At 48.8% G+C, this 10,094-nt stretch overlaps 1 protein-coding gene across 1 annotated transcript; it reads left to right on the forward strand.

Annotated features, from left to right (window-relative positions):
- The first annotated feature begins 4,885 nt into the window (after positions 1-4,885).
- Positions 4,886-5,750, forward strand: SENP8 (SUMO/sentrin specific peptidase family member 8). The gene has a single exon (XM_009697029.1). It carries the CDS (start codon positions 4,926-4,928, stop codon positions 5,562-5,564), a length of 639 nt encoding a protein of 212 aa, XP_009695331.1. The 5' UTR covers positions 4,886-4,925; the 3' UTR covers positions 5,565-5,750.
- The last annotated feature ends 4,344 nt before the right edge of the window (positions 5,751-10,094 follow it).

Below are 10,094 nucleotides of genomic sequence, written 5' to 3' on the forward strand. Positions count from 1 at the left end.
GGCTGGTTGAAGGCCAGGCCCTGCTCCCCGCCCCGGCCTTGACCCTGACGCTGCACCCTGTCCCGGCCCGGGCAAACCCTTCCCTCTCCCCTTCGTTCTCATTTATTTCTGTAGAAGCAGCAGCAGGATGAGCAAACTCTTCCTGGGGGGCTGCTCGTGTGCCCTGATCCCGACCGGCACCGACCGCCAGCTGCCGGGAGAAGCTCAGGGTCAAGCACGTCGCTTCTCTGGCCGGGCACCGTGGATCGTGTCTCCACAGAGCAATGACAACCCGAATCCTTTCCTCTGGCCGAATTCCTGCAACCTTTGGGTCTTTCAGTCAAATGATACTTCCTCCCAGCACTTCCCACTACTGTCTTGAATAAACTCTTTCTCAAAGTAGGTGAATGCGATCCGTGAATGTCCGGTTTGACATTGTTTCAATGAACCAAGCTGAGGGGTTGCCCATCGTTACTTCTGGGAAGAGTCTCGGTGGCATCTCTCATCCTCCGGCAGTCAGGTTGCTGGTTTTCTTCCTGTTAAAATTAATGCTTTGGCCAACCCCATCCTGGAGAGCAAAACACATTTGATGTAGTAGCATTTGGTGTAGTTCCTCTGGCTTTTAGTTTACTGCTGCATGAGATGTTGCAAAACAAAGCAGGGTTCTGGAGTGTGGTTGTGTAGAGCAGCCGCAAGTGCCTGGTTTGGGGAATTTGTTGGGAATGGAAAGGTTTGGGTATTGTCAGTGCGTACAGAAATTATGAATGTTTTCTTCCAAGTCTGGCATTCAGGGCCTATTGAACTCACAAAGGCTCTATTCTTGTATCATACAGGAATTGTAGACTACAAAGAGATTGCTTATATTTAACAAAAGAGTAGACAAGTATGCTTCTTTTCTGGCTTAGTTGTGCAATTTTGCTTGAGTTCCTTCTCTGGCTCTGTTAGGAGACAGGTAAGTACGGAGACTCAGGTGCTGGTAGCCCAGCCCATCTCACGCTGATAAATAGAAATGAATATTCCTTGTCTGATCCTGCTACCATTAACGACGACTGCTATTAAAAGCGCTGAGACAGTGTCTAAAAACTGTATTTCCAGAAAAAGGGGATGGTCTGGTGGTTAAATCGTGGGGCCTTTTATTCTTGATTGTTCCAAAGACCTCAGCCAAGCTGCCAAAAACTTCTCAGTCCCTCCTACTCTTCCCCAGTGAAGTCTGAATCATTTGTCTTTCAGATGGCTTTTTGTATTTACCTCCATATTCTTTAACCTTAGTACAGGAGTTTAGTGACATGCCACCTTAAGTATTCACTCTGGATGTTCTTGGCACCTTAATTTATTAAAACAGACTTTAGGAATCTGATTAATCCTTAATTTATGCTCTCTTTGCTCCATTGCTGCCTATTTACACTCAATTACTAGGGAGTTTCATTCCCTGGCTCTCAAGTGCTGCCTTCAGAGTGCAAGGCAACAATTACCTGCAGAAGGTAGTTGTCTTTAATGTTGGGAAAATAATAGGTTTGTGGGTTTTTGGTCACGTATTACAAAATGCAGGCTTTGCCTTGCATCCTGGACACGAAGGAGTCCCATCAGTTTAGGGATTAAACTTGCGCTAACGACAGCAGCTTATTTGTTAAACTGTTATAACTGAGAGATGAGAGAAACTTGACTTCTTGCCATATTGATGCAAGACGGCACTGTCTTCACATCTATAAATGGGCGGTTTAATATTGGTTGGCTTGATGACATTTTTATTGAAATGCTCCTTTTTGTCCCCCTGGTGTTCTCATCTTAGCGCTCGAAACAGGGCAGATGAACATCCCTCCAAGAAGCTGAGTATTACAGAGAGTTTGCACAAATTCCAACTACTAATATGCAAATAAAATGAATGAGCAGGACTCTTGTTGGCAGCGTACAACAAATGTTCCAGGCCTGCGTCAGTATTTATCCCTATTTTTATGAAAACTTCTGAACAGAGTGTGCTTTAGCCTTCAGGAAGCAAATCCTGGCTGTGTCTGAGCAGAGCTGCTTGCAGTCTGTGACTGGATTCCAACACCCCTTAATGTCAAAGGTGCTCAGATCCACATCCCGGCTTCTCTGTGGATTCATCTTTAGCTTTACTGGGGAGGTTCTGCTGAACAAAACAACCTCTCTGATGGCTTTTCACAGCTCCGCTATGCTTTTTTGGTCCTCACCGCTTACCTTAAGTGGCTCTAAAAGGCATCCGAGCCTATGAAGGGTTTTCCTTTAAGCTGTGCACTGCATGCAGTGAGTCATCCTGCAGAACTCACAAGCAGTTTCACAAATACCAGATGGCAATAAAATTAAAAGTAGTAGCTAGTGGCAATTAAGCATTTGCCATAACCATTCTCCCTTCCTGACTGTAGGAAGCTGCCAAATGTCTTTTTTTTTTTCACCCTTGACAAAAAAAAAAAAAAAAAAAAAGAAAAACCCAAACAATATTTCTGCAGAGTGGAAAATTAACAGAATACAGGACGCATACTTCCTTCCCTAGCCTGTAATCCTGTTTGGACTTGAGTGGAAAGCTATTTGTTGTATTTCGTACATCTTTGGAGAAGATGAAGCAGAAAAAACATGCAGTAAAGGAAAATTTGGGGCACTGTATGGGCATGTGCAGAAAATATTTCAGCCTTGACCCTGTTAAACCTGCAAACTGGTTGCTTCCAGGCTTGCAGGATGTACAGATCTTGAAACAAAGCTTTTGTACAAGGATGTCCAGCTCTTGAAACAAAACTCTTGAAACAACAGAGTTGCTGGGACTTAGTTTGGATTTTTTTTCTTGTTTTTATACTGCAGGCTGTTGCAAAGGATTTGCTCCACAAACTTGGAAATAGTTTGAGTTCATTAACGTAGGAAGCGTGTCCAAATACCATTGTGTTTGGCTCAGTATAAATAACAATGACTGCTCCCCTTCCTTTTCAGTGACTCTTGCTGTTTGGCATCTCTTGGATCTATCAGTGACACACAAATAGTTATTAGCTTTTTCAAGCCCCAGATACTCTACCTCAGCCCTTCCTTTCAACGTATTACACATGCAGCATGCTTCATCCATTCTGTTATTTACAAGTCACATGCGATACGACCTTGCCAAGATTTTTTAGAGATAAATCTCTCTTAATTTATGCATACCTGGCCAGAAAGGATTTTTTTCATGATTCGCGTTGCAATAAGAAGCACAAATCTACTTCTTCCTAACATGTAAACAACACAACACTTGATTTCTTTTTTTTTATTATTTCCCCCTATCGTAATGGATAATTAGTGTCTTATTTATAGTGAATCATATTAAAGTGATCTTATCGTTACTAGTTTTCACACGCTGCTTTAAGAAATCCTAAGATGTTTTCAGGCTGCATTTGGCACGGATGAGGAAAGGGTGAGGCCAAACCAGCTCCACATCACCGCTGTCCCCCAGCTGCGGCATTTCTAGCCCTGTCCTGGCAAGGAGAGAAGCATCAGGGGCTGATAGTGCATTGCAGCAGCTGAGGAACCTGGGCTGGGAGATGCGAGAGCAAGAGGAAAACTGGGGCAGATATAGAGGGTTTAAATCAACAGTTTCTGTTCAGAGGATCTCCTCTTAAATCCTAGTCTGGTGCCAGCAAGTATTTTGTGTTGTCTATTGAGTAGCACCTCCTAGCGTGCTGTGCAACCTCTTTCTTAAAACACACTTTAATGCCCCCCAGGACACAAAGGCAGCAAATGCAGCAGCTTCTGATAAGGAATTACATGACTGGTAGAAAGACCAGAATTAGTGGATACTCAGATAACTTGATAAATGGAAAGGAGTCAAGAGAAGTCTTGCCTGGAAGACCTGTTGTGGTCCCTTGAGTACATCCTCAATCACATGGGTGGGGAGAACAAGGTGCTACAGTCTACTTGAATTTCCAGGTGCCTTTTTAAGGATAAGCAGCCTCTATTTGTGGAAAGCAGGCATGGATTAAGAGGGAAGAACATAGCGTGGACAAGTAACGGAGCAAAAGATTGGAAAGAGTAGGTTGGCACGATGGGTCCCTTCTGTTTGCAGGTGGACATCATCAGTAGAAGCCTGCAGGGATCTTCACTCCCGAGCATACCCACAAGTGCTTTCTCCTTTTGTGAGCAAAATTTTGGCAAGTTAAAACCTGAGCTAAAAAACGATAGGTATTTTGTGGACCATCCAGCTTCAGCAGTGCGTGAGTTATTGAAATCTACTGGCCAAGTAGAGAGTTGTCCTAAAGATTCCCATGGTAGGGAACTGTTTTGTTTGTGATCTTGTTTTGCTTTGTTTCTCCTTACTCATCACCGCCATCCCTCCTGTGCTGGCAGGCCAGCAGGTTTTCCTGGAACAGGTCATGCGTCTGGCACCAAGCTGTGGCACTATCTGCTAGGTGAGAGGGAGCGTATGCCTGTCAGACAGCCCTGAAAAGACTTTTATTTAAGGAATACCCGTGATGCAAGGAGTTACAGTGTTTGTCACTGTGCAGGTGAAACACTGAAACACCAAAACACCAACCGGCTTCTCCTAGATCACATATGGTTTCTGTGCGAAGCACAGAACTGAAGGCATGCCTGCAGTTCCTGAGCAGGAACTGCTTTGAAATCACTTTGCTTTGAGGTTAAGATCATAACGATGAAACATTTATCTAATTGGAGCCACACACTGCTCCTAGAGCAGCAGAAGAGCCTGGCTCAACCCATCACATGCTGCAGATGAGGAGCTGCATGTCCTCTGTCTGCTCATGTGGCAGATGGTTCAAATGCTGGTGCTTCAAATGTCCGTCTGGGAAACCTGGGCTTTTGCTTACTGCTTGCTGAGAAGGAACTCAAGATGTTTGTTGCGCCATATCTTGTCCCAGGTGTGATCTAATTCCTTAAATTCCTTAATTCATCTTTCCTTCCTGTGTTTCAGCTTTTGAAGCTTCCTGGAGTGCTGCAGCCCCGACCTGCACAGGATGGACCCTGTTGTTCTCAGTTACATGGACAGTTTGCTGAGGCAGTCAGACGTTGCCTTGCTGGAGCCCCCAAACTGGCTTAACGATCACATCATCGGGTTTGCCTTCGAGTACTTCGCCAACCACCAGTTCCAAGAATTTAGCGATCAGGTTTGTTTTATCAGCCCCGAAGTGGCTCAGTTCATTAAGTGTGCCCTTAGTCAGGAAGAAATAGCCATATTCCTTCAACCACTGGACCTTCTCCACAAGAAGCTAGTGTTCTTGCCTATCAATGATAACTCCAACCAGGTCGCTGGGGGCACCCACTGGAGCTTACTGGTTTATTTCAGGGACAAAAAGTGCTTCGCCCATTACGATTCCCACAGTAAATGCAACTCTGTACACGCCAAGCAAGTGGCGGGGAAGCTGGAGGCTTTCTTGGGCAGAAGAGGGGGCAAAGCAACCTTCATGGAGGAGAAGGCACCTGCCCAGCAGAACAGCTACGACTGTGGGATGTACGTGATCTGCAACGCAGAGGCTCTCTGTCAGGGATACTTCAGGGGCCGGCCGGAGCCTTTGCTGCAGCTCCTCACACCCTCCTACATCACGCAGAAGAGATTGGAGTGGAAAGCTCTTATCACAAAACTAGCACAGAAGTGATCGAGATGCAGCTCCAGGCTGGCCCCCCAAAGACTGCCTTCCTTGTCCATGAGGCAGCACCCCCAGTGCCTGAGGGACATGCCCATGTGCAGGATTGTCCCAAAGAAGAATGTAACCCCTCCAGCATGGCTACACCCCCCAAACACCCTGTTCCGTCCTGGAAAAGCCTTAGTCCCCTCTGGAAATACTGGCCTTTGAACTTCTGACAAGAAAAGTCACTTTGCTTTCAAAGAAATCCTCTCAATGGTGAATTTTTACACTAATTGCTGTGGCAGAACAGGTTGCTGAAGAGACTACTCCACCTTTGCCCAGCAGGCAACATGCCCTCGTTAGGTGGCTTTAATTGGCTACAGCATTGCTGTTCCAAGCCAGGTTTAGCAAATGCCCTTTAAAACCAAGCCCCCAAATGCTTTATCATGGCTATTTCTAATTTGTGCCTCCTGCTAGTGGTATTTGAGCAGTCTAGGATTTAGCAGCAATGATTTTTTTACCCCTGATGCTGAGATGTTGATGTCAAAAGATGAGACTCCAAAGGAAATGCTACAATTAAAGAATGGAGATTAAAAAAAAAAATCAGTTTTCTTCAGATGGGTGTTCCTAGGCTGTATGGCAATAGCTGGGTTTTTTTGTCCCACACCCCTGCTTGCTCTTATTACAAATTAAAACTTGACTCTGAACTGCTGGAAGATTAATAGGAAGCTGAGAAACCCAATCCTAGGAAAGGAAACTTAATTGAGATGAAAAGCGACACTTACTCTTTGAAGTGGGTGTTTTTTTTTTTCCTTCATTACAATTTTAGGTTGTCTCCATTTGGGGAGGGTTTGTCAGTGCTCCCCAACCCTTATTAACTTTCACTGCACTCACAGGGTACGAGGCGGTTGCTGCTTCCTCTAGCAGAAAACCAGTTCTGTTACTCAAGATAAAAAAAACACACCACGGAGAACAAAAGGACAGAGTTTGAGGTATAAAAGCCAAAGATAACTGTGGTCTCCTTGAAGCCCAAGAAGTCCTTAATACACTTTAATTGAAACACTTTTCCTCCCATGCTGGATGATGGCTGGGATCTCAGAGCAGATCCTCTTGTTAAAAGACCGGCTTAGCAGTGGGGAAAATAAAAATTAAAATGCAATGTCGTTGCAGGATAAGGAATAATCTTTAACCGCATAAGAAGCAAAGAGCAGGTTGCTCAGGTGGTGTCTAGCAGAGCAACCACACCCCAGCACACCAACTGGATCAGGGAAATCCAGGTTAAATACCACTCTCGGAAAAGAAAAAGGGGAAGGATTATTTTTTAACTCAGAGCTCTTCACCCATCATATTGCCAGCCCAGCCCCACCAGTGTGTGTGTACCGGCATAGCACCGAGGTGATGAACTGTAGGAAGGGCTTAAACTTCCCTTGTTGCTAAAAGAAAGGTAAGTAGCCACAGCCCAGGCTCTTCCAAAACACCCAAGCAAACACATACAGGCATTGGTGGGGCAAAATGAGGGTTGGGGTCGTTCCCCTCCTTCCTACACTGCCCAGACAGAGCAGCTGGCAGGCCAGGGCATCCCTCCAGCACCAGCCCTCCACGGAAAACCCCTTCCACCGCTCGGATGGAGCTGAAAACCCAAGAGATGGTTGAAACGAGATTGAGCTGCTCGACAAAGGGGATTCACTTTGGACTCCGTGGGGCTTTGCCAGACCAACATCACTGCCACTCCCGGATCCAGAATAAAACTCAAACCAAACCATGCACTTGTCAGCATCATCCTTTTGTGTAGGTACCCACTAACAAGCGGTGGCTCCTGCTGCCCTGCAGTTTCTTGTGCAATGGCATCACGGCCGCGATGGCTGTGACTCGCGGGCAGAGCCTTGGGTCTCGCAGCAGCTTCTTGGCCGCTCTGTGCCCTGCAGCGAGTGAAACCAAGCCAAAATTGGCCTTAGAGAGCCAGTGAGCCTGGGGACAACTCCACCATGCCTTGTGTGATAGCGAGGCAGCCGTACAGGCTGATTTAATCTCCTAATGCTGTTTTTAGGGGTTGATTTGGGCTGGGGAAGAGCACAGGCAGAGGGGAGGTAGGAAGGCAGGATAGTGGGTACAACTGGGGGAGCATTGGGGGCGGAACTTGAGGGCAGGGACTGTGTCTCCGGCAGGCACCCTGTGCTCCTTGTCCCGGTCCCTGAGGGATGGGGCAGGGCTGCCAGAGCCAGCAAGGTGAGCACCTGGTGACATTTCCTGCACCCGAGGCTTTTACGTGGCATTTCTTTACACAAAGAAAAGCAAATAAGCTCAAGCAGGGCGTCGCCAGGAGAGCAAACATGCCGACCAGGCGGGCAAACACCAGCTGGAAAACAAAACCGGAGCCTTGCAACTGGCTTCCGGCAGCAGGGACCCCCAAAACCACACCAGGGGCTAGCCCCAGGCTCCTCCAAACCTCCTCCACGTCAGCCAAGTGCACCCATGGGTTGTCCCACCACTAGCTTTAACCAAAGAGCCCCGAGAGGAGATGAGGTGGCCATCACCACTATCACAGACTTGGCACGGGGACAAGGGATCCCACACACCCACTTGGTATCAGGTGCTGCAGAGCACTCAAAAAACATAAGCCCCAAAAAAATCCCAATCCTAAACCTCTAAACTTCATTTTTGGGGCCATAAGCCCCACTTTGAGGGTGAACCCATTGAGCACCAATTTGTTTTTATTAAAAAAAAACACCCCAAACCCTCTAAACTCATTTCAGCAGCCACATCGGCAAAACGAGCTGGGCAAGTCCTCGGCGAGGATGGGGCAGCAGCAGGACAGCACCTTTCATCTGCCCGGTCACCCACAAAAATCAAAGTCTCCAATGGCCCCGCAACGCCAGAGCTTTGAAGAAGCAGCTTCAATAGTTTGGCCAGAAACTTAGCCAAACCACAGACCACCCGCCCAGCACCTCACGGTGCTAAATCCCCCGAAAAAATGGGGTGACACCACCCCATTCCCCGCTTAGCCAACACGACCTCTGCTGTGCCTTCCAACTTGGGCCATTTTCATGCATTTCACCCATTTTCATGCATTTTGCTGCATGGACCAGGCGGGTGAGAGCAGATTTGGGTTGTGGCTGCTCAGGGAGGAGGAGGAGGAGAAAGGAAGGCTCACCCTGCCCACCCCAGAAGCTCAGCACCCTCCCTAGGCATCCAGTGTCCCCAGGGTGGCCCTGCCACCAGCTGCAGCGCACAGCCCGCAGCCTCTGCTGCCATCTAGTGAAAGAACCTCCCGGTCCCCTACGCCCGGAGCATCCCTGGCCCTGGGTGTCCCCCAAAAGCCACCCTGGTCCCCCTGCCCCTGCCAGGGCTTCACCCCCAGCCTGGTATTTCCCTTCCGGCATGGCCAGGGTGACACACAAGGTGACACGCAGGGTTCCCTGGTGTGGAGAAACGATGCTGAGCACCCACCAGGATCCCAGCAGCAGTGGACCCTGCAGCATCCTTAAGCCCACCCTACAGGGCATGACACTGGGGGCCGAACAGCCCCAGGTCCACCAGTGCTGGCCCAAAGGGAGGACAAGGCGATGCCACCCATCCCCAAGCCTAGGTGAGGACAGGGCTGTCCCCATATTATCCACAGCCTGAAGACGCAGCCAGCGAAAGGGCACCGGGACCACGCAGATTCTGGGGTAACCTGTTTTGGGGCTCACAGCTTGTCATCTCTGCAAGGATGCTGGCAGCAGACAGCAACGTGCTAGAAAATCCTGGTTTTATTTTCATTTAAAAGCCGTTCCGAGCCTGGAGCGAGCAGCAAGCTCTTCCCCAGGGCGCAGGGATTTGGCCCCACTAGCACTTGTAGTTCTCAAAAAACAGGAAACAAAACCAAAAGGAATCGCACAGGTATCACCTGCCACCCCAGCGTGCTCCTGGGGGAGGCTGCGGGACAAATCCTGTAGGACAAATCCTGTGGCACTCAGCTCCGCACAGTGACAAGGTTAACACAAACAAGGGCACACACACACTGCGATCCGAGTCATTCACTGGTGCCAGCTGTGGGCTCCTTTCAGGACATCTTAATGAGGCAAGCAGGGCTAACGAAGCCTTAGTCCGGCACCGTTGCCAGGTGCGGTGCCCAGCGAGGATGCCTGGTCTGGGGGGACCCTAAAGTGCTTTGCAGGGGACACACGCACGCACACACACACTCACCCCGAGATGGCTCGGTGCTCCAGGAGAGAAGGGCTGGGGGCTAGTACAGAGCCCAGCAGAGCCGAGGGGAGCCCTGGAATGTACCCCCACCCTTGGGTGCTGGGATAAATGACGCTCCAGAGGGCTGGTGGCCCCTTTCTCCCCATCCCCACAGAACCCCAGGGTTGAGGCCATTCCTCCGGCTGCAGCCCCGGGGGTACCGAGAGGGGGACGAACAGGCAGGTTCAGCCCAGAGTTGCTGCCTGGGCTTCATCCAGAGCAGCAGCAGCAACTCATCCACATTTTTGGGGGTTCCTGGTGAGCCTAAGGTCATCTTTTAACAAGAAAATCCCAAGCCTGGAATAAAAACCAGCACTCGTTTTAGCAGCAAGTCCT

Source organism: Cariama cristata, unplaced genomic scaffold, assembly GCF_000690535.1.
Source record: "Cariama cristata isolate BGI_N322 unplaced genomic scaffold, ASM69053v1 scaffold24823, whole genome shotgun sequence".
Taxonomy (NCBI): domain Eukaryota; kingdom Metazoa; phylum Chordata; class Aves; order Cariamiformes; family Cariamidae; genus Cariama; species Cariama cristata.

What these genes read in the sequence shown, in the direction of transcription:
- SENP8 (XM_009697029.1), top strand. Translation starts at nt 4,926, where the DNA reads ATGGACCCTGTTGTTCTCAGTTACATGGACAGTTTGCTGAGGCAGTCA.